This window comes from Papio anubis, chromosome 3 (assembly GCF_008728515.1).
Source record: "Papio anubis isolate 15944 chromosome 3, Panubis1.0, whole genome shotgun sequence".
NCBI classification, from domain to species: Eukaryota; Metazoa; Chordata; class Mammalia; order Primates; family Cercopithecidae; genus Papio; species Papio anubis.
The window spans coordinates 131517026-131543335 of NC_044978.1; the positions used below are offsets into that span (position 1 = coordinate 131517026).

The 26310-nt window shown below is 40.0% G+C and overlaps 1 protein-coding gene across 1 annotated transcript in view; it reads right to left on the reverse strand.

Moving 5' to 3' along the window:
* Positions 1–26310, reverse strand: part of SPARCL1 (SPARC like 1) — a 58396-nt gene that overhangs the window by 26142 nt on the left and 5944 nt on the right. Inside the window, exon 2 of the mRNA XM_003898929.3 lies at positions 768–832. Coding sequence (XP_003898978.2) covers positions 768–821 — 54 coding nt within the window. The 5' untranslated portion in view covers positions 822–832. The remainder of the gene's footprint in view (positions 1–767; positions 833–26310) is intronic.

Here is a 26310-nt window from a genome sequence, read left to right on the forward strand (position 1 = left end):
TTACTGTATCGTTTCCTGCCTAACCCATTGGTTCCTGTTTTCATTATAGACTCTCAAAATTTTTCTCAGCCAGCATCTATTTGATCTTGAAGAAAATGCTGCTGGAGACTGTGGATATGCACCTTAATTTTTTTTTTTTTTTTGACGGCGTCTCGCTCTGTTGCCCAGGCTGGAGTGCAGTGGAGTGATCTTAGCTCACTGCAACCTCCGCCTCCTGGGTTCAATTGATTCTCCTTGCCTCAGCCTCCCGAGTAGCTGGGATTACAGGTGCCCACCACCACACCCGGCTAATTTTTGTATTTTTTTTAGTAGAGACAGGGTTTTGCCATGTTGGCCAGGCTGGTCTTGAACTCCTAACCTCAGGTGATCCGCTCACCTTGGTCTTCTAAAGTGCTGGGATTACAGGCGTGAGCCACTGCGCCCGGTCTAAAGTCTTAGGTTTATAATAACAATGTGATGAACTTCCCTGGGAGAATTTATTTCTTCCTGTCTTGGGTATTTGGGCATATTCTATGGCTAATAAACAGATAGCCCACGCTTTCTGCTGCGTATTTATTGTGTCTTGTAGAACCTGATAGTTCAAAAAAAATTTTTTTAAGTACCTTGGGTTTTCCAATTACTTGTTTATTACTTGGGCAATAAGGAATATAATTAAAATAAAAAAGATAATTTCAAACCATTATATAATAACATTTTCTTTTAAATGGAGGATTTCTAAATTAAATATTAGGAGAAAGAGATGTAATAACAGAAGAAAGGAAATTTACCGGGATTGCAGCTGCAGTTCCCAAGATACACAGGAAAAAAAGCCCAGTCTTCATGCTTTCCAGATCTGTGAACCAAGAAGATAATTATCAGTGGTAGGGAAAAGTTTCCTCATGAAAAACTGAAAGCTAATCTTAGCAAATACTGAGCTTGATATTGTCCTTGGCATATAAAAGTGATTTCTATCTTTGTGGATTAATATGTCTGAAAAGACAGATTGATAGCAGTTCTTACTCAGTTGTGTACCTGTGAAAATTACTCCCTGATTTTTTGGTCAGGCCATGTTTGGCAGAACATATCTCTGTTTGTGACTGTACTTCTTTGAGTAAAGACACTGTGCAGATCTCAGGTCTTAAGATTTGTGAGTATTTATAATGAAAAAAAAATCACGAAATGAAGTAACGTGGTATGTCAAGTTTGAGTAAAAACACGCCGCCTGTTTAGTGGTAAAGAAACACATTCATTCAGTGAAGATTTTTAGTCATACAACACTGCACTGCCACAGAGTCATAGACCTAGAGGGCATTTATGTTCATCTAATACAGAGGTCTCTACTGGCAATCTGTGAGTTGGGGGTGGCCTTCAGATAGGTCTGGTTTGGTAGGCACTGTGCATTTTAAACCAGTATTTTATTTTATTTTATTATTATTATTATTTTTAGACGGAGTCTGGCTCTGTCGCCCAGGCTGGAGTGCAGTGGCCGGATCTCAGCTCACTGCAAGCTCCGCCTCCGGGGTTTACGCCATTCTCCTGCCTCAGCCTCCCGAGTAGCTGGGACTACAGGCGCCCGCCACCTCGCCCGGCTAGTTTTTTGTATTTTTTTTAGTAGAGACAGGGTTTCACCGTGTTAGCCAGAATGGTCTCGATCTCCTGACCTCGCGATCCGCCCGTCTCGGCCTCCCAAAGTGCTGGGATTACAGGCTTGAGCCACCGCGCCCAGCCTAAACCTGTATTTTAAATTCCAGAGGTTTCATGTCAAAATCTAAATTTCCAGTTTCTCTTGAACCATCTAACCTCTTAGCAACAACAGGCCTTGATGACAACAGTTGGCTGCATCTGCGTTGAGACCACTCTCTGTAAGGGATGCTGGCGTTTGTGCTAGATCTCTCACTTTTGTTATTTGCCTTTCATTTGAGTTTAGTTAGTTCCAAACGAACTCTTTAAGTTTAGAAATGAGACAAGTGAGGCTCAGAGAGGTTAAGTAAGTCATCTCCAGATGAACTCTGGGTCTAAGGCTTTTCCCACACACCAGTTATATTATTGTGGTTCTTGAAAGTAGTGGGCAGCCTACATTTTTTTGCAGGGTATCCCTAAGTCTGGTGGTCTGATCTCTAACTGGATTAGGGCTACAGTTTTTAGTATTTAATAGAGGTTTTATGGATCTCCCAGACATACTAGATGACTCCTTTAAATTATTTTTTGCAATCATAAACACATTCACAGTTTAAAATAAGACTTTGAGGTTTATAAAGAAACTAAGCAGTTTCTTCTGCTACTTATCCCAATATTTCTACACAATATGCTTAAACGGATATTTTAAAATATATTAAATATTACTCTAGGGATTTAATATTGCAACAACTATCACTTCACACACATGCACGCACGCGCGCACAACACACACACACACACACACACTTCTCTTCCTAAAATAATTTTATCACAATTCTTGTTTAAATTTTTATTTAACATTCATGACAGTGTAAATGTTCTTCACAGCTGAACCAAGTAGTAGTTTCATGTGTTGAACCACACTGACGTTTCTTTTCTTGAACAATATTTTGGTTTTGTTTTGATTTAGAAATTGCCTTCCTTTTAAAGCTTTTTACATACTTTTTTGTGCACCCGTCACTTATTCTTCCTGAATTTTCCAACAAAATTAAAAATTTCCTCTTAATATGATAACAACAATAACAACAACATAGCAACATTAACAACCCCTTAAGGAAATCCCTCGTGTTCATTTCCCCCCTTGGAAGTCGCACTCCCAGAGTCTCAGATTTCTTGCTTCCTTTGGACTGGTGTATTCCAGGCTGCTGTGCGGCTTTTCTCCTGGGGTTCATACTTGGGGTCACCACACCTTGGTAATCCCCTTTGTCTTTTTTCTTCTGTTTGATTTCTTGCTGCCTAGGTCCCATGTATTTTTCTTTCTTAGTTTTCTCCCTCATTTTGATGAAGCACATATTCCATAAGTTTCTTGAGAAATATACACAGGAGACAGAATTTTTAAGGTACTGCATATTAGAAAAATATCTGTATTTTACCCTTTACTTGGTACATAGTTTGACTAGATATAGAATTCTAGATTGGAATTTTTTTCTCAGAATTTTTTTTAAAGCATTGGTCTATTTTCTTATAATTTCCAGTGTTGCTAGTAAGAACTCTGATGTGAGATTTTCCCCCAACGTTTTTACAAACACAGTATTTTTTTTCTTCTTTATGGATGCTTTTACATTTTCACATTTGGCCCCAGTCTTCTGAAATATTACCATCTCTGCCTTAGTTTGGATACTTTTACATTTACTTTAGAAACTCATTAGGCCCTTTGAATTTGGAAATTTATGTATTTCTGTTCTGGGGAGCATTTCATGTGTTAGTTCTTTAATGATTTTTGCCCTTCTATTTTTTGTCTTTTCTTTCTGGAATTTATATTAGTTAAATATCAGAATTCTGGGATTGATTCTCCGATTTCAAATCATTTTTGCTCTTCTCTTCAATAGTGTGTCCATCATTCTGGGAAACTTTCTCAATTTTACCTTCCATCTCTCCCATTGATTTTTTTTTTTTTTTTCCCTAGAGATAGGGTTTCACCATGTTGCCCAGGCTGGTCTCAAACTCCTGAGCTCAAAGTGATCTGCCCACCTCAGCCCCTCAAATTGCTAGGATTACGGGGATGAGCCACTGTGCCTGGCCTCTCTTATTGATTAAAAAATTATATTCATATACTTCATTTTCTTTTTAAATTTTATTTTTAAATTGACAAATAATAATTTTACATATTCATGAGGTACATAGTGACGTTTCACTACATATAATGTATAGTGATCAGATAAGGATAATTAGCATATCCATCACCTCAAACAGTTATTATTTCTTTGTATTGGGAACAGTGTCCTCTTTCTAGCTATTTGAAATATATAATATCCTACAGTGGTATAGAGCACTAGAACTTATTCCTCCTATTAGCTATAGTTTTATGTCCTTTAGCAAATATCTCCGTATTCCTTTCTTCCCCTCACCCTTCCCAGCCTCAAGTATCCTCTGTTCTACTTCTTACTTCTATGACATCAACTTTTTTCGCTTTCACATGAGTGAGAATATGCTTATATACTGTTAATTTTTTATTTCCTGTTGGCTTCTCTTTTTAATATTGTCCTGTTCTTTATTAGTGTGACATATGTTCTTGTCTCCTTGAGGATATTAATCAAATATTTTGAAAATTTCCTCTGCATCCTGCATTTTCTGTTTCCTTCTTGTTCCTTTTTTTTTTTTCCAGTTAGTTTGTTTTGATCTTTGTTTTTCATGTTGAAAGCTTTTCTCTAATATTTGACGTATTTGGCTGTCCATTAATACTTAGCAGTGAGTCACTAGAAAGCCAATTAGAACTTTATGGACAGGGCTTGGAGGGCTCCCAAAGAACAGTTCCATGGAGCATTGGAGGGTTCCAAGGAGCAGGAATCTGACAGTCTCAATGGGGCACCCCAAAAGTCATTCTCAGATATTTTAGGGAGATTTTCTTTTCTCTAGAGGAGAAATTCCTACCTCTTACCTTGGGAAGCAAATATAAACCTGGTTGCTAGCATTCTGTGAGATGAGTGAAGAGACTGGAGTTCTCAGTGCACACACTGATTTTTCACTTAGCCCTAGGTTTCTGTATGGCTCCACCTGCCACCTGACATTGTGCTTACCCTGAGTACAGAGCCAGAGGATAAGCTTTTTCCTGCTTGTGTTGAAACATGGAAGTCCTCTGCCTGTGCAGGCAGGAGGAAGGATCTTGAATCTAAGAGTTAATCTGATAGGCTTTCAACCAATACTCCAGATTTCAGCCTCTATCCTCACCTTGCCTTTCAAATCACCTGGTGCCTCCAATTCTGGAAACTTGCATGGGTTCTTCGGTGTGAATGGCTTCCTTCTTTGTCTATGGCATCCTTCTCTGCAGACTCTTAGGTTTAAGCTTTCCCTGTTCTAAGTCAGTCTTCCATCTTCTAAAGATGTGTTGACACTTATCTTCTTCTTTGTCTCCTCTTCTTTTATCTTAGTCACTGTGAGTCTATATTATTACTATTCTTTTCCTATCATTATTCTGGAATTTTAGCAGGGAGTGGCAACATATGTATATGTTTCATCTCCATTTAACAACAGATGACTTCCATTTCATATTTTCTTCATATTCTCCTTATTTTCCTCCATCATTATCATCATCATTTTTGGTGTGGCACATAGGAATTCCTATGAGTCTTTGGTTCTAACTCAGCAAATGAAGGTCCCCCCCCAACTTTTTTTTTGAGACAGAGTCTCACTCTGTTGCCCAAGCTGGAGTGCAATGGTGCAATCTCGGTTCACTATAACCTCCGCCTCCCAGGCTCAAGTGATTCTCATGCCTCAGCCTCCCAAGTAGCTGGAATTACTGGCATGTGCCACCATGACTGGCTAATTTTTGTATTTTTAGTAGAGACGGGGGTTTCGCCATGTTGTCCAGGCTGGTCTTGAACTCCTGGCCTCAAGTGATCCACCTGCCTCGGCCTCCCAAAGTAGCAGCAAATGAAGTTTCTATTGAAGAAAACGGGGCAATAGCATAGGCTTCCTCATCATATTAGGAACAAGAACACATTTTTACCTATCTCACTATTCAAATAACACAGGGTGGGCCACCTGTACCAGGCAACAGTGAGTTGGAAGAATGGAGAGTAAAGCTGCACATAGAAAGTGGTTTGGGATTGTGTGTGTGTGTGTGTGTGTGTGGTGGGGTAGGGGGTGGGAGGGTTGAATCAGTGATGTGGGGAGAAACTTAAATCATTTATAACCTTAAATAAACTAGTCTGGACTAATCAATTCCCAGTTTTAATGAAAATGACATGTACTTGGAGACTCAAGTATAATTCCTCTAAATTATCCCTCTGAAAATGACTCCATATAACAAGGAGAAATTTAGAATATTAACAATGGAATGCATGTTTACTTTATTTAGAAAGGGTAATGGCATATAAAATATACTTGAAATTTCTATTGCCATAGTGCTTTGGGTTTACCAAATAAATTTACAAATGGGATATTACCTTATTTGATCTTTACAACAACCCCAGGATGTGGCAGATGAAGAACAGGCCTAGAAAGCCTACAGTGTGACATGCTGGAGGTCACCGAGCTCTGTAGAAGGGGAGCTGGGATTGAAGCTAGATTTCCTGGCTCTCCTACTCCAGCTTTTTTCTAGCTATTTTGAAAATTCTCCATTTTACCTCTTACAGAAAAGGTGTAAGGAAGGGGGGCAAAAACTAAAAAAAAAATCCCAAAACAAACAACAAAAAAAACCACTGGGACGAATTGAGATTTCACTTTGAGTTTGAGTTTTTAAAGAAAAAGTTCCAAACATTTTAAGTAGTAAGATGGTACGTACTTGGCAAAATGCACTTCCTTGTGTTGAAGGAAAAGGCTTATCTTAGAAGGTTGGTTGGATTACTTGATATCAAAAGTTTCTTTAAATAAAATATCTTATGGTCTAAACAAGGCAAAAAGTATAGGAATTCAATTTTCAATGAAAGAAAAATGTATTTAAGTAAAAACATGGAACAACCTCTCCCCGCTGCCCCAAACTCTAATACATTGAAAAACACCTTACAACGAGAAAAGCATTAAACTGTCAGGAGAGCTGGATTCTGTCTCTAGCAGTGTCCCTGACTGCCAGGAGACCTTGGGAAAGTCACTTGCCCTTTCTTAGATACAGTTTTCTCAAGTGATGAACCATGAAGAGTGAGACCTAGATGATCCTCTAGCCCTAATATTTTAGGAGTCTAAAATTGAAAATAATTCCATTAATTTTATGAACCCTAAATTGCTGCTATCTTTTCCTTTTAAACTACTAAACCCACTAACATATATTCCATGATTTTTATTGTATTAAAATAAAATATTTTATATATAGTAATTCATGCTTAAAGTAAATATATAGACTCTATTATCGATGATAATTTAAAACATTCTATCCTGTTAGTGAATGCTAATTGCAAATAATCATTGAAAAATGCAGTTTCTTTCCTCTACATTTTAAAATCAACATTTACTTATTTATTCATTTATTCCATAAATATTTATTAGATTTGTGGAACTATAGTCACTTTTTATTTTATTTTATTTATTTATTTTTATTTTTGAGACAGGGTCTGGCTCTGTTGCTCAGGCTGGAGTGTAATTGCAATCATAGCTCACTGCAGCCTCCGACTCCTGGGCTCAGGTCATCCTCCTGCCTCTGAAGTAGCTGGGGACATAGGTGCACACTACTATGCTCGGCTAATTGTTTGTATTTTTTTTGTAGAGATGGGGTCTTGCCACGTTGCCCAGGCTGGTCTCAAACCTCTGACCTCAAGCATTCCTCCTACCTCAGCTTCCCAAAGTGCTGGGATTACAGAGATGAGCCACTGTGCCTAGCCTTATGTTTTAGATCAGTATGTTATTACTATTCTACTGTTTTTGAAAACTATAGAAATACAAAATAGTATGATTTAGTACAGGGTTTCTTTACCTTGGCACTATTAACATTTTGGCTTGATGATTCTTTGTTGTGGGAGGCTGTCCTGTGCATTGTAGGATGCGTAGCAGCATTCCTGGTCTCTGCCCATTAGATGTCAGTAGCGAGCCCCCATCCCCCACCAGCTAGGGACAACCAAAAATGTCTCCAGACATTGCCAAATGTTCCATGGGGGGCAAAATCGCCCTGATTGAGAACCATTGGTTTAGTGGAAGCAGAATGGTGCTTTCAGATTAGAGAGACATGCATTTGAAGTCTGGAGCAACATTTGCCATCTATAAGATCTTTGGCAAGTTACTTAGCCCTCTAAGCCTCAGATTCCCCATCTAAAAATGGGGATAACATCTGCCATGGTTAATTTTATATGTCAACGTGACTAGACCATGGGATGCCCAGATATCTACTTAGACATTATTCCTGCATGTGCCTCTGAGGGTGTGTTCTGAAGAAATTAGCATTTGAATTGGTAGACAGAATAAAACAGATTGCTGTACCCAATGTGAATGGGCATAATTCAATCCACTGGGGACCTGAACAGAACAAAAAGGCAGGAGAAGGAAGAATTCCTTCTCTCTCTCTGCCTATCTGTTTGAGTTGGGACATTGATATTCTGCCATTGGTCTGGGACTTAACACCATCAGCCCTCCAATTCTTAGGACTTCAGACTTGGACTAGAACTCACATCATTGGTTCTCAGGTCTTCAGACTTGAATGGGAACTATACAATTGGCTCTCCTGGTTTTCCAATTTGCTGACTGCAGATCTTGGGACTGGCTCCATTAATGTGAACTAAGTCCTCATTATCTATATCTATCTACCTACCTACCTACCTATCTCCTATTGATTCTATTTCTCTGGAGAACCTTGACTAATAAAACATCTAATTCAGTTTTGTGAGAGTTAGAAGAAATGATACCTGTAAATCTGCCTGATACCTAGGAGATGCTCAATAAATTTTAATTCTTTTTTCTCTCATCTTCCAGATAAGTTAAGTTGTGATTATTGAATAAAAAACTTAGATTCTCAGAAAATAATGTAATTTAAGTTTTGCTGTGAGGTCAGAAAAATTGTCCAGTAGAACATTAAAGTCCATTCTGGCCACACATTTAGGCTCCTTTTAATGCCAGGAGTGTTTCTGACATTCACCACACATAACAATGGAATTAGGCACATGGAATGCTACCCTATTTTCTTACAAATGGTACAACTTAAAGGGGAAGCAAGAATTAACAAAAGTGTTGCGCGTCATAAGGCTCATTTCTTTTTGACTTTGTTTGTTGCAGCAACATGCACAGCTAATTAAATTTGAGAAAATATTTATCTTTTAATCTGTGTGCATGATCTCACAAGTTCCCTTCATTTCCCTAAATCTAAATGTAGCTGAATGAATCAAAAGGAAAGAATGTCCAGTTGGTGAGGGCATGCATCACTCATTCATTTCTTTAAATTCATTCATTGAGTGCTTACTAGACACTGCCTAAGTACAGGGACATATGGTTTCTGTCTTAAGAGTTTCAGCATGTGGAAAATCTCAAATTGCTTTTCCTCTGGTCTCACACCACACTACCATCAACACAGAAGACTTCTGTGACCAAATGTGGAAGATTTTTCGTCATCAACATGCAAGCAATCAACTCTGCAGCAGGCACCAGCTGAGTGTCTTCCAAATGAATTCTGACACTGTGTAACTGGAGATAGCATCAGATCCCACAGGTTGAGGGCTCAGTCTCACAAGACATCTTCCCTTTCCCAGATATCAGTCACAAGATCAGGCCTCCAGAACTTTGGACTGACTGGTTTCAAGTTGGGCTTCCATGACTCCCTCTTTGGGTTCGATTAATTTGCTAGAGTGGGTCACAGAACTCAGGGAAACACCTACTTGGGTTTACTGGTTTATAATAAAGGATATTACAAAGGATACAAATGAAGAGATGCAAAGGGCGAGGTATGGGGGAAGGGGCACAGAGATTCCAAGCCCTCCCCAGAACACACCCTCTAGGAACCTCCACAGGTTCAGTTATCTTGTAATTTCTTCAAACCTTGTCCCCTTGGGCCTTTTATGGAGACTTCATAAAAGGATAGGCACCATTGACAAACACATAGAAATGTGTTTAGACAAAAAGGGTATGCTTTAGTCCTCAAAGGCGAGTAGGGAAACCCAGCAAGGCCCATCTGTTCAGATTCTTTTTGGCCTCTTTTTTTTTTCCATTGAGGTGGGTCTCACTCTGACTGTGAGGCCGGAGTGCAGTGGTGTGATTTCGACCTCCTGGGCCCAAGCGTGCTCCCATCTCAACCTCCCAAGTAGTTGGGGTTACAGGCAATTGCCTCCACACTTGGGTAATTAATTTTTTTTTTTTTCCTGTAGAGACAGGATCTCCCTATGTTGCCCAGGCTGGTCTTGAACTCCTGGGTTCAAACGATTCTCCCACCTTGGCCTCCCAAAGTGCTGAGATTACAGGCATGAGTCACTGTGCTGGGTCTCTTCTTGGCCTCTCTGTGCAACATTCCTTCCTCCAGAATATGGAGCAGAATCCCTTCTGAAATGGGGGTCTTATGACCTAAAATCTCACAAGGTAGGTAAAGGCAGGGGAAGATTAGAGTCCTGCCTTGGGGAGAAAAAGTAGCAGGTAAAAAAATAGAAGATTAGAGAGAGAGATCCTGTTATTCTGAGGTCCACTTGTGAGGCCTAAAGTGCACCAACATTATAACATTATAACAAGGTCTATGGGAGTTATGAGACAGGAACCATGGATGAAACATATATATGTGTGTATAGATACATATATGTATATAATGTATATATGTATATAGATAAATGTATACATATATAGATACATGTATATAAGTACATAGATACGATACATATATACATATGTAGTATACATATATGTATATACTGTATATGTGTACCTGGAGATAGTGTCAGATCCCACAAGTTGAGGGTTATATGTATACTATATATGTATCTATATACTTATATACATGTATCTACATATGTATTATATACACGTATCTATATATGTATCTATATACTAATAATGTATCTATAAATATATAACATATTTATATAAAATCATATAGTGTAATGTGATGATTACATAATGCAATGGAAAGAGAGATTGGAAGCATTTTTAAGTTAGGTAGTTAATAATAGCTAACTTTACTATGTCCTAAGTGCTTAAGTTCTAGGCACTACTCTAAGAGCTTTGCACACACATATTCTTTAAATCTTCTGAACAATTCTATAAGGTAAGCACATTATTGTAATCATTTCACTAGTAAGGAAACTCAGGCATAAAGATCAAGTAACTTGTTTAAGGTTACACAGCTAAGAAGTGGCAGAGCAGATATTTAACAATTCTGTTTGATTTCGGGTCTGTGTTCTTAACTACAGTGTTCTTAACTACTGCATAGAGATGACGTCCAGAGAAGGTAATTCTTGATCTGAGATTTGAAAACTAATAAACAGTAGTTAGCTGTATGAAGGATGAGAAGTGTACTCTACAGGGTGGCAGGCAGCAGATGGGTGAAGTTGCAGAAGCATCGAGTCTCCAGGATGTTAATATTTGGGTCTCTAGACTGTCAATAGGGGAAGTGGGATGCGGTAGACAAGGCTCAAAAGCAAGCAGATAGCCATATTGTAAAAGTCATAGTGCATTAAAAAAATTAAAAATTCCAGCCATAAAGCTATAGGGACCCAAATAATTATTGTAAGTGTGTATGTGTGTGCATGCATGTGTGTATGTCTCTGTGTGTGTGCACACATTTGTGGACAGGGGTGATGATATAACCAGATTTGCATGTGTGACAGCTGTGTAGAGGACAGACCAGTAGCATGACCTGTGAGAGACAATTGTAACATCAAGGTGAGGTGATCAGAGCCTTACATTTTGGCTGTGGTCTTGGGAGTGGAGAAAAGAGGGATAGATCCAGGCTGTACTGGTTTGTGAGAGCTGTTTGTTACATTTCAAGAATTTTTTGAGTTGGTTGTTAAAGCCATCAATTAAAAATTAAATTACATACATGTATAATTAAATTAATTATATTAAAAACAAAGAAGGTAAATAGTAAAAACTCATCACTTCATAATTATTTTACTATTATCTACTCTTTTGAGGTTTTTTACATCTATTATATCTGTTGGTGGAAATGCCATATGTGTTCCGCATGTCTCTTCCTGATTCTGTTCAGTGGTATCACATTAGTAGTTTAAAATTAATAGCAACAGGAGGCAGAGAAACTGTAGGCATACAGGGGCGGGTCCCTGGCAAAATCCCACCTTCAAGCCGAAAAGCCTGAAACCCGCAGCCCAAAGTAAAAACTTCCATTCTCTCCCGATTGGTTCTTTCTGAAAAATGTCTTTTTACCAATAGAATATTGCCTTTTCCAAAACTACCTATGGCCTGCCCTGTCCCCATCCTGTGCCTATAAAGACCCCAGAACTCAGCCAGGAGAGGGAAGAAGCAGCTAGATGTCGGGAAGAAGCGCCTGGACATAGGAGAGAGGTGACTTGATTCAGAGGAGAGGGATCTTCCCTTTCTGTTCCCTTTCCAGCTCCCCTGTCCACTGAGAGCCGCTTTCATCACTGAAAAAAAAAACAAACAAATCTCCACATTAACCATCCTTCAATTCATCTGTGTGACCTCTGTGTGACCTCATTCCTCTTGGGCACTGGACAAGAACTCGGACACACTACATGCAGGTACCCAAAAAGGTGGTCGCACTGGCCCTTTGCCCTTGCTGGTGGAAGGCAGCTGCCCCACATGATGAGGCAAATGGCTCACTGAACTGATAACACACTGCTGTCTGCAACAGTGGAGCTAAAAGAGTATGGTTACATGCCGTCTGGGCTTGGGGTGGCAGGTGCCCACACCTGGACGCTGGTGAGGGGCCCACATGGAGTTTGCTCCTGCTGGTGCCAAAGTGGCCAGTTCCTGCCCTCGCTTGCTCAGGTTCCTGCACTCATTCACTTGCGCGATCCTTCCTGCAAGGGATTGAGCAGGGCGGGCTGGGTAAACAAGGAAACCCTGCTGCGAGTTCCATGAAGGGGTCATGAAAATATCCTGCATCAAAATCATTTGTGGTGGGAGGATCAATCACACCATGAAAACCATCAAGTGTCATTCACCTCTACCTCTCTCAGAGAATGGGTTTTTCATTTACCAAAACACAACTGGATAGTTCTAAGAAATAATTAAAAAAAAAAAAAAAGAACAGATAAAACTTAATGACGAATTAGATATTGTAGGAATATGAGAAGGAAAAGTCTTGAGTTATCACATTTCTAATTTGAGCAACTTAGTAAATGGTGGTATTAATTACCAAGGTGAAAGATTATAGGAGGAAGGTTTGGTTTTAGAAGAAAGATAGTGAATTAGTTTTGGGCTTGTTGAATTTGAGTAGAAATATCTAGTAGATACTTGGGTAAATAGGTCTGGAGGTAAGCATGGAGTTTGGGGTTACAGATGTAGTTTGGATGCTGTAGCATGAGCAGTTATTCAACCAGTTGAGCAGAGAGCTGGAGCCAGAACCCTGGGGAGTGAAGATCATTAGGCACCATCAGAGGATGGGAACAGCTAAAGATACAAACAGTGAGAGAAACAAGAGTCACATGAGAACAGGGAAGTGTTAAATGTCACAGAGAGTTCAAAGCAAACAAAGTCAGGAAATTATCCATTGCCTCTGGAAGTGCAGAGGTTATTGAGGAGCTCAGGGAGAACCGTTTTGTTGCCTGGTGTCGTGGTGTCGCTGGATGCCAGCCTGCAGTGATTGGAGAGTGAACAGGCAGTGATGAAGTGAGGACAGTTAGTGTAGACCACTCTAAAAATGATTGGCTGTGCAAAGGAGAGTAAGGTAGTAGCTTAAAGGGAATGTGCAGTTACAGGAAATTTATATTCGTATTTGAATGTGATCATTCTGATTCCCTTCCCTTCTCTTCCCTTCCCTTCCCTTCCCTTCCCTTCCCTTCTTCCCTTCCCTTCCCCTCCCTTCTTCCCTTCTTCCCTCCTTCCCTCCTTCCCTTCCCTCCTTTCCCTTCCTTTCCTTTTCTCCTTTCCTTTCCTCTGTCTTTTTTTTTTTTTTTTTTTTTTTGAGACAGAGTCTCACTCTGTTTTCCAGGCTGGAGTGCAGTGGCGTGATCCAGGCTCACTGCAACCTCCGCCTCTTGGGTTCAAGCGATTCTCATGCCTCAGCCTCCTGAGTAGCTGGGATTACAGGCATGCGCCACCAAACCCAGCTAATTTTTTGTATTTTTAGTAGAGATGAGGTTTCACCATGTTGGTCAGGCTGGTCTCAAACTCCTGACCTCAGGTGATCCACCTGCTTCAGCCCCCTAAAATTACTGGGATTACAGGCATGAGCCACCGTGCCCGGCCCCAGATTTCCCTTCTATGCTGGACAGGTAAATAAGGAAAAATTGAAGATAAAGGGTAAGAGAGGAGATATGGTAAACAATGATGACCCCCAGTAAACCGCAACTTCTGGGCTTCATTTCCCTATGACATGGGCCTTAACATTGCTTTGACCAATGTGACATTAGCAAACATGATGCCAGCAGAAACTTGGTAAACCTTTGCACATTGGAGTTTTTCCTCTGGGTGGAAGCTATCAGCCGTGCTGTACAAAAGCTTGAACCAGACTACTGAATGATGAGAGACCACGTGCCCAGAACCTTGCAGGATAACAGACCCTCCTGGATGATTCAGCCCCAGATGTGCTCCTACCTCACTGAAGCCAAATGAATTAACTCCAGACAAAATCAGCAGAAGAATCATGCAGTCGAGCCCAATCCAGATTGGATAATTATGAGCAAATAAAGGGATGTGATTGTAAGCCATTTAATGTGAGGGTATACTGTTTTACAGCAACTGATAACCACAACAAGGAAAAACGGATCAGTTGCCAAAACCATTAGCAAGAAAATATTTCATAACAATTAAAGGCATAAGTTCTGAAATAGGATGTCATGGCTCTGATACTTAATTTGCATAATTGAGCAAATTGTGTAGCTTTTGGGGTCTTCAGTTCATTGTCTATAAAATGGTATGAAGATTAAGTGAGACGATACCATCTTAGTAAGTCCTGGATACACATTTACTGGTCTACTATTAAAGCACATGCGAAAGGTTTAACTCCAAAGAGAAGGAGGAACTCTTTATTCTTTAACACAAAAGGGAGGAAAGTTTAACTGTAAGGGTGTCTTGAGGCAGGGTTCCAAGGAATATTAACGTATTAAGATGGATTTAGTTATACCTTCCTTATATTTATTTAGCATTTCACAGTTTATGAAGTGTTTTCTTATATACTCTCTCATTTGATTCAATAAAGAAAGGAGGGATATAATTTTTAAATGTAAAGAAACAGAAGCTTGAAGAGTCTAAATTATTTGGCTGAATGTACAAGGCTTAAGAGGTGAGCAAGAATTAGAAATGCTGAGCTTTGGACTCAGTGACCATATTCTCCCCAAACAGACCAGTGAACAGGCTACAGACTAGAAGCCAGAAGTTCTGGCCCTGGCTTTGCCAAGTTCTAAATACTACCTTGAACAAATTACTTTCTCTCTCCAAACTTCATCTATAGGATGGGAATAACAGTTCCTTCCAATGTCAAAGGTAGCCACTGAGGTGAGGAAGCTCTTTGCAAACTCTGAAGTACCTTACACATGCAAATGATTATTATTTCCATTGTTCTGCCTGCTGCCTCTCATTGGTAACATCATTAGAGTCATTTATGTCTCCTATTAACTACATATGTCTTGTATTAAGTGTGATATAAGGGAAAAGAACCTTAGTGTTTCTCCTCCCCTTTTCCGTATCTTCCTCCCCTAGGGGATTTCAAGCTTCCAGGAGCTAGTTCCAGAACATATTTACTTTTAGTTCACTCATTAAACACAAACTCACCTATCCTATATTCTATACTTGTAAATCTTTGTTTCTTGCATGCATCTAAACCATACCGAGGAAATAAGAATATTCCTGAATTAGGGCTGGGAATGGTGGCTCATGCCTGTAATCCCACCACTTTGGGAGGCTGAGGCGGGCAGATCACTTGAGGTCAGGAGTTTGAGACCAGCCTGGCCAACATGGTGAAACCCTGTCTCTACTGAAAACACAAAAATTACCTGGGCGTGATGGCAGGCGCCTGTAATCCCAGCCACTCGGGAGGCTGAGGCAGGAGAATTGCTTGAACCCGGGAAGTGGAGGTTGAAGTGAGCCAAGATTGAGCCACTACACTACAGCGTGGGCAATAGAGTGAGACTCTATCTAAAAACAACAACAAAAAATTATTACTGAATTAATATCTTTCTATTCTCAGGTAAGAGGTATGTTCACATCGTTCTTAACCCAAAAGGAGCTATCGAATGCTGAGAATCGTGGCGTGGCTGTATGGAAGACATTTTAAGGCATAGAACAAGTCTAGGGATTGTCATATAACCTCAGATGGCCACTTGTGCAGGCTTTTTGAGAACCAACATTTACTGCATGGTCCCTGATTATTACTGAGTCCAAAGATGGAACTATTTTTTTAAGAGTTTTTCCCATCCTGTAATTGAAAACAAAATTTAAATGAAGAGTATGGTCATGTCATTTAGAATGATCCAAGCAGGAAACCCCTTCAAGTTTCAATTATAAAGAAGATGCCTATGTTTTATTTTTGAAGGACCCTGTGGGACAATCCAGTATCTAGCCTATAAAACGCCTTGTGTTATTCCGTCGTGTTCCACGTTGTCCTTCAGGCTAGTCACTGGGCATTTTTGTCTCACTGAGCTAATTGTATTTGCCACATATTGATCAAAAACAATTTCATGGCCTTTAGCTTCTTATTTTAAGAACTGAGCAAATGTGCTGATTTGTATAAGTAATACAGAATGGAGAACTTTCCTGGGAAATGAGAGATATTTTGAAAACAACTGTCATATTGAAGACTCAGGGAGGCTTAATTAGCTGACGCTTGCAAAGTACTTTGAAAAATCAAAACCATGATGTCCTTGCTAAGTATGATGAATACCATTTATTCTTGGATGAGTAAAAAGTCATTTATTTTGAGACATTCGAGTTTGGTGTGCACTGACTACAAAATACAGATTATTTTTGCAGAAATAGAAAATAAAACTCCAGATGAAAAATGCAAAAAATGAGACAAATTTTGGAACACACGGAGTTATTATTCTCAAAGACTTAAATATGCAGTATTGATGTGAAACTAAATAAATATTATTTTGCTCAAATGCATGAGCTTATTCAAAGGCAGCCGCATAGTTTAAAGGACAGTTGGTATGGAACTGGAAGATCTAAGTTCCAGAGTTGAACTGCCTTTTACCAGCTAAGAGACTTTGGTCAAGTCACTGGTTTCTTCATCTACAAAAGAGGAAAAATAATAATACATTTTCTTATCTGTCTTCTGGAGTTGTTTTGAGATTCAAATGTGATCCTACAGTTATTTGGTAATTTCACCAACTGTAAAACTGAAATGAAAGATGTTATCATATCTTTGAAACATTCATAAGGCAGAAAATGGCTTAATAACCCCAATAATGAATAATTCAGACACTTTAATTCATCCCTTTACTAGAGTCCTTAGGTTATTTCTTTCTTTCCTTCATTCCACTATTTCTTTTCATGGATTTAGAGAGGTTAAAGATGAGGGATGATGGGTAACTGGAAGGAGAGCCCTTTCCTTCTGTTAGGAACAGGGTGTATCATTACAAAACTTTCAGGAGAACCTCAGCTGGAATTTTAAAAGATGATAGCTAGACAGCATTTTATACAGAACATCCAGCATTTGAATTTCAAATGCCTAGAGTTTTTCTATTGGCTGACCCATGTACCATTAAAACAAATCTCCAGAGGAATCATTTGTCATGGCAGAAATAGGTCTCCCATTAAGAGCCAAACGCCCACAAATGTCAACTCTATTCTAACTCTCTTGGGTAGTTGCCTTGAGACAATTTCTTACATTTCTTATTTAATAGGTATAAATATTGTGGTAGAGATTGCTGTAAATTCTTTGCTATTTCTCCTGTTGAGAGGTGGAGTCTAATTCTCCTTCCCTTGAGTCTGGATTGGGTTTAGTGACTTACTTGCCCAATTGATTGAGATAGAAATGAGGTTCTGGGACTTCTTTTTTTTTTTTTTTTTTTTTGAGACGGAGTCTCGCTCTGTCGCCCAGGCTGGAGTGCAGTGGCGCGATCTCGGCTCACTGCAAGCTCCGCCTCCCGGGTTTACGCCATTCTCCTGCCTCAGCCTCCCGAGTAGCTGGGACCACAGGCGCCCGCTACCTCGCCCGGCTAGTTTTTTGTATTTTTTAGTAGAGACGGGGTTTCACCGTGTTCGCCAGGATGGTCTCGATCTCCTGACCTCGTGATCCGCCCGTCTCGGCCTCCCAAAGTGCTGGGATTACAGGCTTGAGCCACCGCGCCCGGCCCGGTTCTGGGACTTCTGAGGCTAGGTCATAGGAAACCTTGGAACTTTTACCTGGATCTCCTGGAAAACTCATTTTGGGAGCCTTGAGCAATTTTCTGAAACTGTCATGTCACAGAAGACACTTCAACCATTCTACCAATCCCAGCTTTGCATCTGTCTTTGCAAATGTGCAGGACATATGAGTGGAGAGATCTTGGGCTACTCCGGATCAGCTCCTCTCCTAGCTGAGTGCCTCTGAGAGGCCTGCCCAAATTTCTGACCTATCAGATCTTGAGACCTTATCAAACAGTTGTTTTGAGTTACTAAGTTTGTAAGTGGCAATATATAATTGGCTATAACCATTAAATATTTTTGTGTGGAATAGCACTCAAGTGTACTCATTAGTAGTAGAATCACTTATGGTCATCAAAGTATTATTTTAGCGAAAAAGTACATTTTTATTTTAGACCATTTAATAGTAGCTCATACAATGGCATATACATTTCCTGAGATTTTACTATATGCCAGGTTTGATGCTAAGCACTTCACCTGTGTACCACCCATGCACTCCCATCTGTGACCCTCACCTCCATTTCACAGAACTACCATTCGGTGAGTGCTTCCTGAACATCCCTCTTTGCCACTGTGCCCAGTCAGCAGTGAGGAGCATGGAAGCTAAAAGGCACCCAGAGGAATGGCTTTTCAGACACATTCTTAAAGGTCTGTTTCTTTCTTGCTCAGGCAAAGTTAGTCCATTCCTCCTTTTCTATAATGTGTAATTGAGGGATTACTTTAATTATATTTAGAGGATCCCCTAGGCTTATCTTACCCAAGCTTGTGCAACAGCCACCTTTCACCACCTCTTAATCATGCCTTTCAGAATTTCTCATCTTATCGTACCACTCACTAATCTCACTGTGTCTCATTCCAGAGCTCTAGATGGGATGGATCCATCCAAGGAGACAGTTCTCTGTTCTTTTTCTCAGATACTTGCCAGTCCTTCAGAAAGGGTCCACCACTCCTGCCCTGTGTTATAGCAGGAGAAATTATATTGGCCATATTTATTTTTCTTTGCTCAAGTCCTGCTATGGTATCTGTGCTACTATTTTCTCTTTCTCAGAGAAAGAGAACACAGGATTTTCTCATATTTACATTTATTTATTTTCCTCCACTTTTTGTTATATTTGGGGTATAGACATTTGCATATGGCCAGGATAGACGTGCCATAAAACTAGGAAGCTTCAGTTTCAGGGCCCCTCACTTGTGCAGGCTTCATACAAAGTTCTCAACTTGATTTTGACTTTTATATTTTTAAAAAGAAGGTCCCAAACATACATATAAACTCTTGGCTTCACAAACCCTGAATCTGCTCTTAGGATGGCTCATCTGAAGTCCTGGCATTTGTGATATTGCAGTAACTTAATAATATCTGAATGATTGACTTCATGTTGTTAATAGTATGACAATACACCTTTTAAAGCCTAGCCCCTGAAATTTTCAGATAGTTTAATCCTCTTCTTTTTCTGCCTTTAACTCTTCTCCCTACCCCTTAATTTATTTGTCTCTCTACTACCCCTGTCATTTCTTTCCCCTGAATGCCTCGTTCTTGGCTTTCTCCTCTGACTGCTCTTATTTGAATTTCCCTTATTAGTTAAACTCTACCAGTATAATATTAAACTCCTTTGGATTCAGTGGAAATTGTCCCTCTTTTGCTAACAGAGTAAGTCAGTTGTTACATTCTGCTAGTTGGGAGAGGAATTTCAAGTGCTTTCAGCTCTGTGAATGGACCAAGAATTATTCATTGGGGTGGTGGTTCTCTTCCAGGATTAAGAAAAACAACAAATAATACCAAAGAACAGTTCCAAGTAGCCTCATTCTCATGGTGTTGGGACCTTCTGGGGAATAATGGTGTACTTTGATGAGCATTTAGTTCTTGTGTGAACCACTAATGCAAGCATTCAGTCCCAGCAGAAGTCCCTTTAGGATTCAGATCATGGTCCAAGCTTCTCATGTACCTTGGTGAGGGCCAACACATTTAATATGGGAAACAATTGCTTGCTTACTTCAGTGGTGCAAAGTTACTTATTATCTACCTTTTCTGAAAGAAGCAGATGTAATAAACTCTAATGGATTTTAAGGTTAGAGTTTGGAAAGTTCTTTGAAAATAGCGTGAAAACCTGGAAGCTTATTTATGCCTTCAGAGAGAAAACGCTAAGAAGATGTCTTTAAGCAAGGAAAAGGCACAGCTTGCTCACAGCTGGTCCACAGCTGTTAATTCTTCTCCTCCCACCGTGGGAAAAGATTCTTCCCCTCAAGCCGGGCTTAATGGCTCATGCCTGTAGTCCCAGCTACTGAGGAGGCTGAGGCAGGAGGATTGCTTGAGCCCAAGAGTTTGAGGCTGCAGTTATCTCAGGTTATCGTAACCTTGAATGATCCAATCCAGAGTGTTTTTCAGAGTATAATAAAACATTTGCTTTTGAAATCAATGGCTTCATTTTCAGATTGTAAGAAGACATCAGCTGTTTTTATCAGTGAGATGATGCTGATACTTCTCTTCCCCTCCTATGCCTATCCAAAAAGCTAATGAATACAAGATTACTATAAGTACCAAGGTTTCAACCGAGTATTTTTCTATTTTATAACAACATCTTCCAGTATTTTCTTCTCCCCATATATTAGGAAATTATTGAAAAGTTTTTTTCTCTAGAAAGACATTAACCTGCTTCCCATTATAAAGTCCTCAAAACCCATTAGTTGGAGTTGGGCAACAGGGAAGAAAAAGAGTGAAAAAGAAGACATTAGGGTTAAGAATCTGTGTTTTGTTTCTTCTGAATTCTAACAGAATACTCCCTTGATTTAGTGAGAATTAGCTCAAAGTTGTTTGGTCCTCAGTAAAAGGTTGGGAGAATCCACTGAACTAATGGCTCGAGAGTTAAAAATTATTTCAATGAGCTAAGACAACATGAACATCTGACCAAACACATCATGAAACCATTTACATGTTTTATTTACCCATCATAAAGGTGAATTCTTCTGATTTTTGTACACATCAGGGTACCTTCCCACTGGGTCCCTATTTTTTTTTGTTTTTTGAGACGAAGTCTTGCTCTGTTGCCCAGGTTGGAGTGCAGTGGCCAATCTCCACTCACTGCAACCTTTGCCTCCCGGGTTCAAGCAATTCTCCTGCCTCAACTTCCTGAGTAGCTGGGACTACAGGTGCACACAACCACGCCTGACTAATTTTTATATTTTTTGGTTGAGACAGGTTTTCACCATGTTGGTCAGGCTGGTCTTGAACTCCTGACTGGAAATGATCCACCCAACTCAGCCTCCTAAAGTGCTGGGATTACAGGCATGAGCCATTGTGTCCGGCCTGGGTCCCTATCATATTATATAGGCAATTAGATAACTCAAGTTGAATCAAATAATGTAAAAATGCTTTGCTTTCAGAGCTATTTAGGGCCACTTTGAATGGTGGGTTCATTAACTCGGTAGGCATAGCACTTTTATTTGAACCTAGGGTAAAGTTTGTCCTAATTTTATAACCATTTACCACTCCCCACCCCACTCATCTTCAATTAAAAACCTATTAGTTGACTGCATGATTCTTTCGAAAATTTGCAAATTTTTTCTCTATAAGCTGCAAATATGTATTTTATACACATTCAGTGGAGTACAGTGATTATATAGAAGTGACAGAGATTTGAATAGAATGTGGTTAGTAATTTTATTATTAAATATCTCAGCAATTATAGACTTGTGTCAAGTACTTATAAAATATCTATTTTCATAAATTACTGTTTCGAGAACTGTTTCCATTTAGCTCAACTAGGTTTTAGGAATTTAGGATGACCCCTCTCCAAGCAGTACTGCAGTTTCTCACTAACCTCAAGCAAACAGTTTGGCTGAAAGGGTGACACACAGCATCTGATATCACAAAGGTATCAAAAACAGGCCAGGCACGGTGGCTCACACCTGTAATCCCAGCACTTTGAGCGGCCGAGGTGGGTGGATCACTTGAGGCCAGAAGTTCAAGACCAGCCCGGCCAACATGGTGAAACCTCATCTCTACTACAAATACAAAAACTAGCCAGGCGTGATGACAGGCGCCTGTAGTCCCAGCTACTTAGGAGGCTGAGGCAGGAGAATCGCTTGAGCTGGGTATGTGGAGGTTGCAGTGAGCTGAGAATGCACCACTGCACCCTGTACTCTAACCTGGGCGACAGAGCCAGACTCTGTCTCAAAAAAAAAAAAAAAAAAAAAAAAAGAAGAAGAGGTTGTTGGAAACAGATTATGGGAGGATATTGGCCTAAATAATTCACTAATTTATTTATTGTTTAACATGGCATTCCAAGTTCAATAAGAAAAGTCATCTTGCCAAAAAGAAAAGTGTGTGGGAGGGAGCAAGTGTTGACTCAAAATTTGCTTTGCCTGACTAATGGATCCTTGAGAAAACTCCCCAAACTCCTGGAATCAGATATGAAAATGTTTTTCCTTTTTGTGGGAGTAGGGGGTAGTAGATTATGACTTTTGTTCCTACCCAAGGCAAGCCAAGGTCATTGCAACCTTTCTGCATAATTGCCTAAGAGAGAAGGCAAAGCATAAGCATATCCCCTGCTTGAAGCCCTTTTGTTTAGTTTCCTTTTGTATCAAAAAGTTTGGCTTTCACCATGGGAGAGGTTGTAATTGGATTTCACCATGAAAGGAAGTTGTAATTGGATTTCTCAGCACTCTACAAGTTCGGTCTCTGGAAAAGCAAGGAAAAGGTGCCTAACTTTCCTTTCTGCTAGCTGGAAACATAGCCCAGCCAAGTCCTCAGAGATTGACCTGAAAGGCATGGGCAGAATGGGCCATGTGTGTGTCAGCTACCCTCCTTCTCTGATGAAAAGCTAAGTGTGTAATAGCTAAATATCGCTCCTGAAATCTGTATCTCCTAGAAAAGAGGAGGGTGTCTAAAGTTTGGCATACACTAAAACATGAAAACATAATTCTCCATCTAGATTTATTAGGCAACTTACACAAACGACCAGAATATGTTTTTATTCTGGGTACTATGGTTTTGCATTCTTTGTTATTTTGCATTCTTTTTTTGTTCCACTTCAGTTTCTATGATATTTGCTAGAAACTGAAATTGCAGTAAGATTAGGTCGAAGTAGATATTTGTATTTGATTTATTTTCAGTTCCTATAGTTTTTTAAAACATTAACTTAAATTTAAATTTCAAAAGATAAATTTTATTTTTGAAGTTCTCTATATTGCCATGCCACTTAAATCAACTTAGCATACCTGTCTCCCCTGGGCACTTCTTGCCTTGCTGTACTTCTTCTTTCTATCTTCCTTCTCTTTCCTTTTCTCTTAAATATTAATAAGCTGTCTGAACACTGAACCAGACTGTAAACGCAGTCATCCATACCTCTGAAAGGAGGAACAGGATTCCTCTTTATTGATATTGGCCACATCAGTGACTCCCTGGAAATTTTAGTGCTAGTAGTTATTGCTTCAAGTCTTTCTAGTTGAATTTTCCTTGTGTTGCCTGGCGTTCCCCTGGTTTCTGAACCCTCCAGTCTGAAGCCTCCAGTGGTTAGCTCCTTCTCTGGCAGCCTCAGCAAAATTTACAAGTCCTCTTCCTTCCCTTCTGGGCCTAGGGAGCTTGTTTCAATGTTTTTGGGTTTCAAGGCAGATGATGGCAACTTGATCTATTTATCGCTTTGTCTAAAGTTTAATGAACTAAGAAAGACATACCATGTTTACTAGAAAAAGGAGAAGTTTGTCTTGTTACTTTCTTTCTCTTATTACTCTTGGCCTGTCATTTCCTGGAGTATGTACATCCATGCATCCAAATAAGGCCAGGTATCTTCTGTTGAATTTGTTTATATCAGAGGAAGCCTGTAGACTGCTATTTTTAGTAATTATTACAACTATGGAAAAATTTCCTTTCTGGGAAATGTAGTAAACAAAACAGTTATTATAGGTGCTTTATAATCAGACTCAGAATATTCTTGTTCACCTTGTCTTTACATAATAGTTAAAAGACTTGTTATCAGACAGCAAATCTCTTAGTCATATTTTGGCTAACATATACATGCTGTTACCTGATCCAGCATTAACACTGATGCTTTAGAGCTTTTAAAGTATTACTGAGTCTCTGGGGAGGGCTCTATGGTTTGGCCCTAAAGTCATCTGAAGGATGAAAAAGACGTTCTTCTATTTTGAGTTCTCTGCTGAGTCACCATCCGACATCAAGGTGTCCCAGCTCTGTGAGTGTATATGATATACTCAGAGTCAATGACTTAAGACTTTTCTGGGCCTCTGACCTTCAACTGCCCATCATCCTTCCTAATTGAACCTACCACCATATGGGTCTGAGCTAGGGATAGACATGGTCATGCCTGTTAGGGCTTTGAGACTAACCAAAAATCCATCCAGATGTTAAAGATATACATTAAACCTGAATCAAGCAGAAGGCACATACATTTAGTGTTCAGGGACGGGAGTATTATGGGGAGTATTATGGAGATTTACACCTCCCACTGCTCTGCCCTTGCTCTTGGGAGCTGGCTGCCTCTCGGTTCCTTAAATAGGCCACAATCCCTCTTGCTCCAGGGTCTTTGCACAAGTTGTTCACGCTGTCAGAATTCTCTTGCCAGCACCCACTCTTCCCAGCCACCACCACCAAACACACACACACACACACACACACACTTCCCCCCCCTGCAACACACACACACACACACACTTCCCCCCCCGCAACACACACACACACACACACACTTCCCCCCCTGCAACACACACACACACACACACACACACACACACAGAGTTAACCTCTATTCAGACTTCAGATCAAGGAAAGCCATTATTGACCCTGAGTGGAGGTCAGGATCCTTATATACTCTCTTAGAACAAAGGTGTTTTGCCCTCATAACACTTATTTCAGTGTATCATTATCTATGGTATGTGTTCAAATAAAATGTGTTTTTTTTTTCACTCCCCCAAATCTTGCTGTAAAAGGGAGGGATTTGCCTTATATTCAAGTGCTTCCAAAGTCTCTCACATTAACAGCCACCATCTCAGTTTCTTCATTTTGAGCAGCAAAGTACTATTCAAAAAAACAATTAGAAATCATCTCAAGGGGCTGGGCACGGTGGCTCACACCTGTAATTCCAGCACTCTGGGAGGCCGAGGTGGGTGATCACCTGAGGTCAGGAGTTCAAGGTCAGCCTAGCCAACATGGTGAAACCCTGTCTCTACTAAAAGTACAAAAAATTAGTCAGGGGTGGTGGTGCACACCTGTAATCCCAGCCACTCGGGAGGCTGAGGCAGAAGAATTGCTCCACCCCAGGAGGCAGAGGTTGCAGGGAGCCAAGATTGCACCCAACTGCACTCCAGCCTGGGTGACATAATGAGACTCTGTCTCAAAAAAAAAAAAAAAAAATCTCAAGCAATGCCTTTTTTTTTTTTTGAGACGGAGTCTCGCTCTGTCACCCAGGCTGGAGTGCAGTGGCCGGATCTCAGCTCACTGCAAGCTCTGCCTCCCGGGTTTACGCCATTCTCCTGCCTCAGCCTCCCGAGTAGCTGGGACTACAGGCGCCCGCCACCTCGCCGGGCTAGTTTTTTGTATTTTTAGTAGAGACGGGGTTTCACCGTGTTAGCCAGTATGGTCTCGATCTCCTGACCTCGTGACCCGCCCGTCTCGGCCTCCCAAAGTGCTGGGATTACAGGCTTGAGCCACCCATCGCGCCCGGCCAAGCAATGCTTATTTTTGTTCTTAGGAAGGTCACCTTGACAAAATAGATGAAAAAATACATAAAGATATTTAAAGCAGGTTTAGTCATTATTCCTGAGGTATGAGTTCATTATTGCAAGTTGGAATCACACAATTTTAGAAAGCCACACTTATAGTTTCAAGTGGTTTTTAAATAAGCCCTTTAAAGAGCACTGGAAAAAACAATCTAGTAAATAATGAAAGTGTGGAGATCATGACCACGAATGAGGACTAATGCCTGGGGATCAAATTTGCAGCATCAGCAGATGTTTAGCAACTTGCAGAAGGATTGATGATGTGCTCTGTATTAGATAATTACAGCATGGATCCAGTGAACACACACACTAGTGTTAAAGATGCGTATGAAGAGTTTTAGCAAAATTGTTTCATGAAATGTGAGAAAGGAAAAAGTCATGTTAATAAGTTTAAAATATTTAAATTAAAATAACACATTAAATAATGTATGTGAACCATACATTAAATACCCCAAGTGTACATTACAATATATTACCCATTTGTACGTTCTGTTTGGCCAAACACTTGGTTGAGGATGTTCTAACTAGAAAGATGAAGATGGTATTGTATTTAGGGGCACCTTATGTTTGGGCCTATGCGGTTTTCATTATTGTGATGGTTTG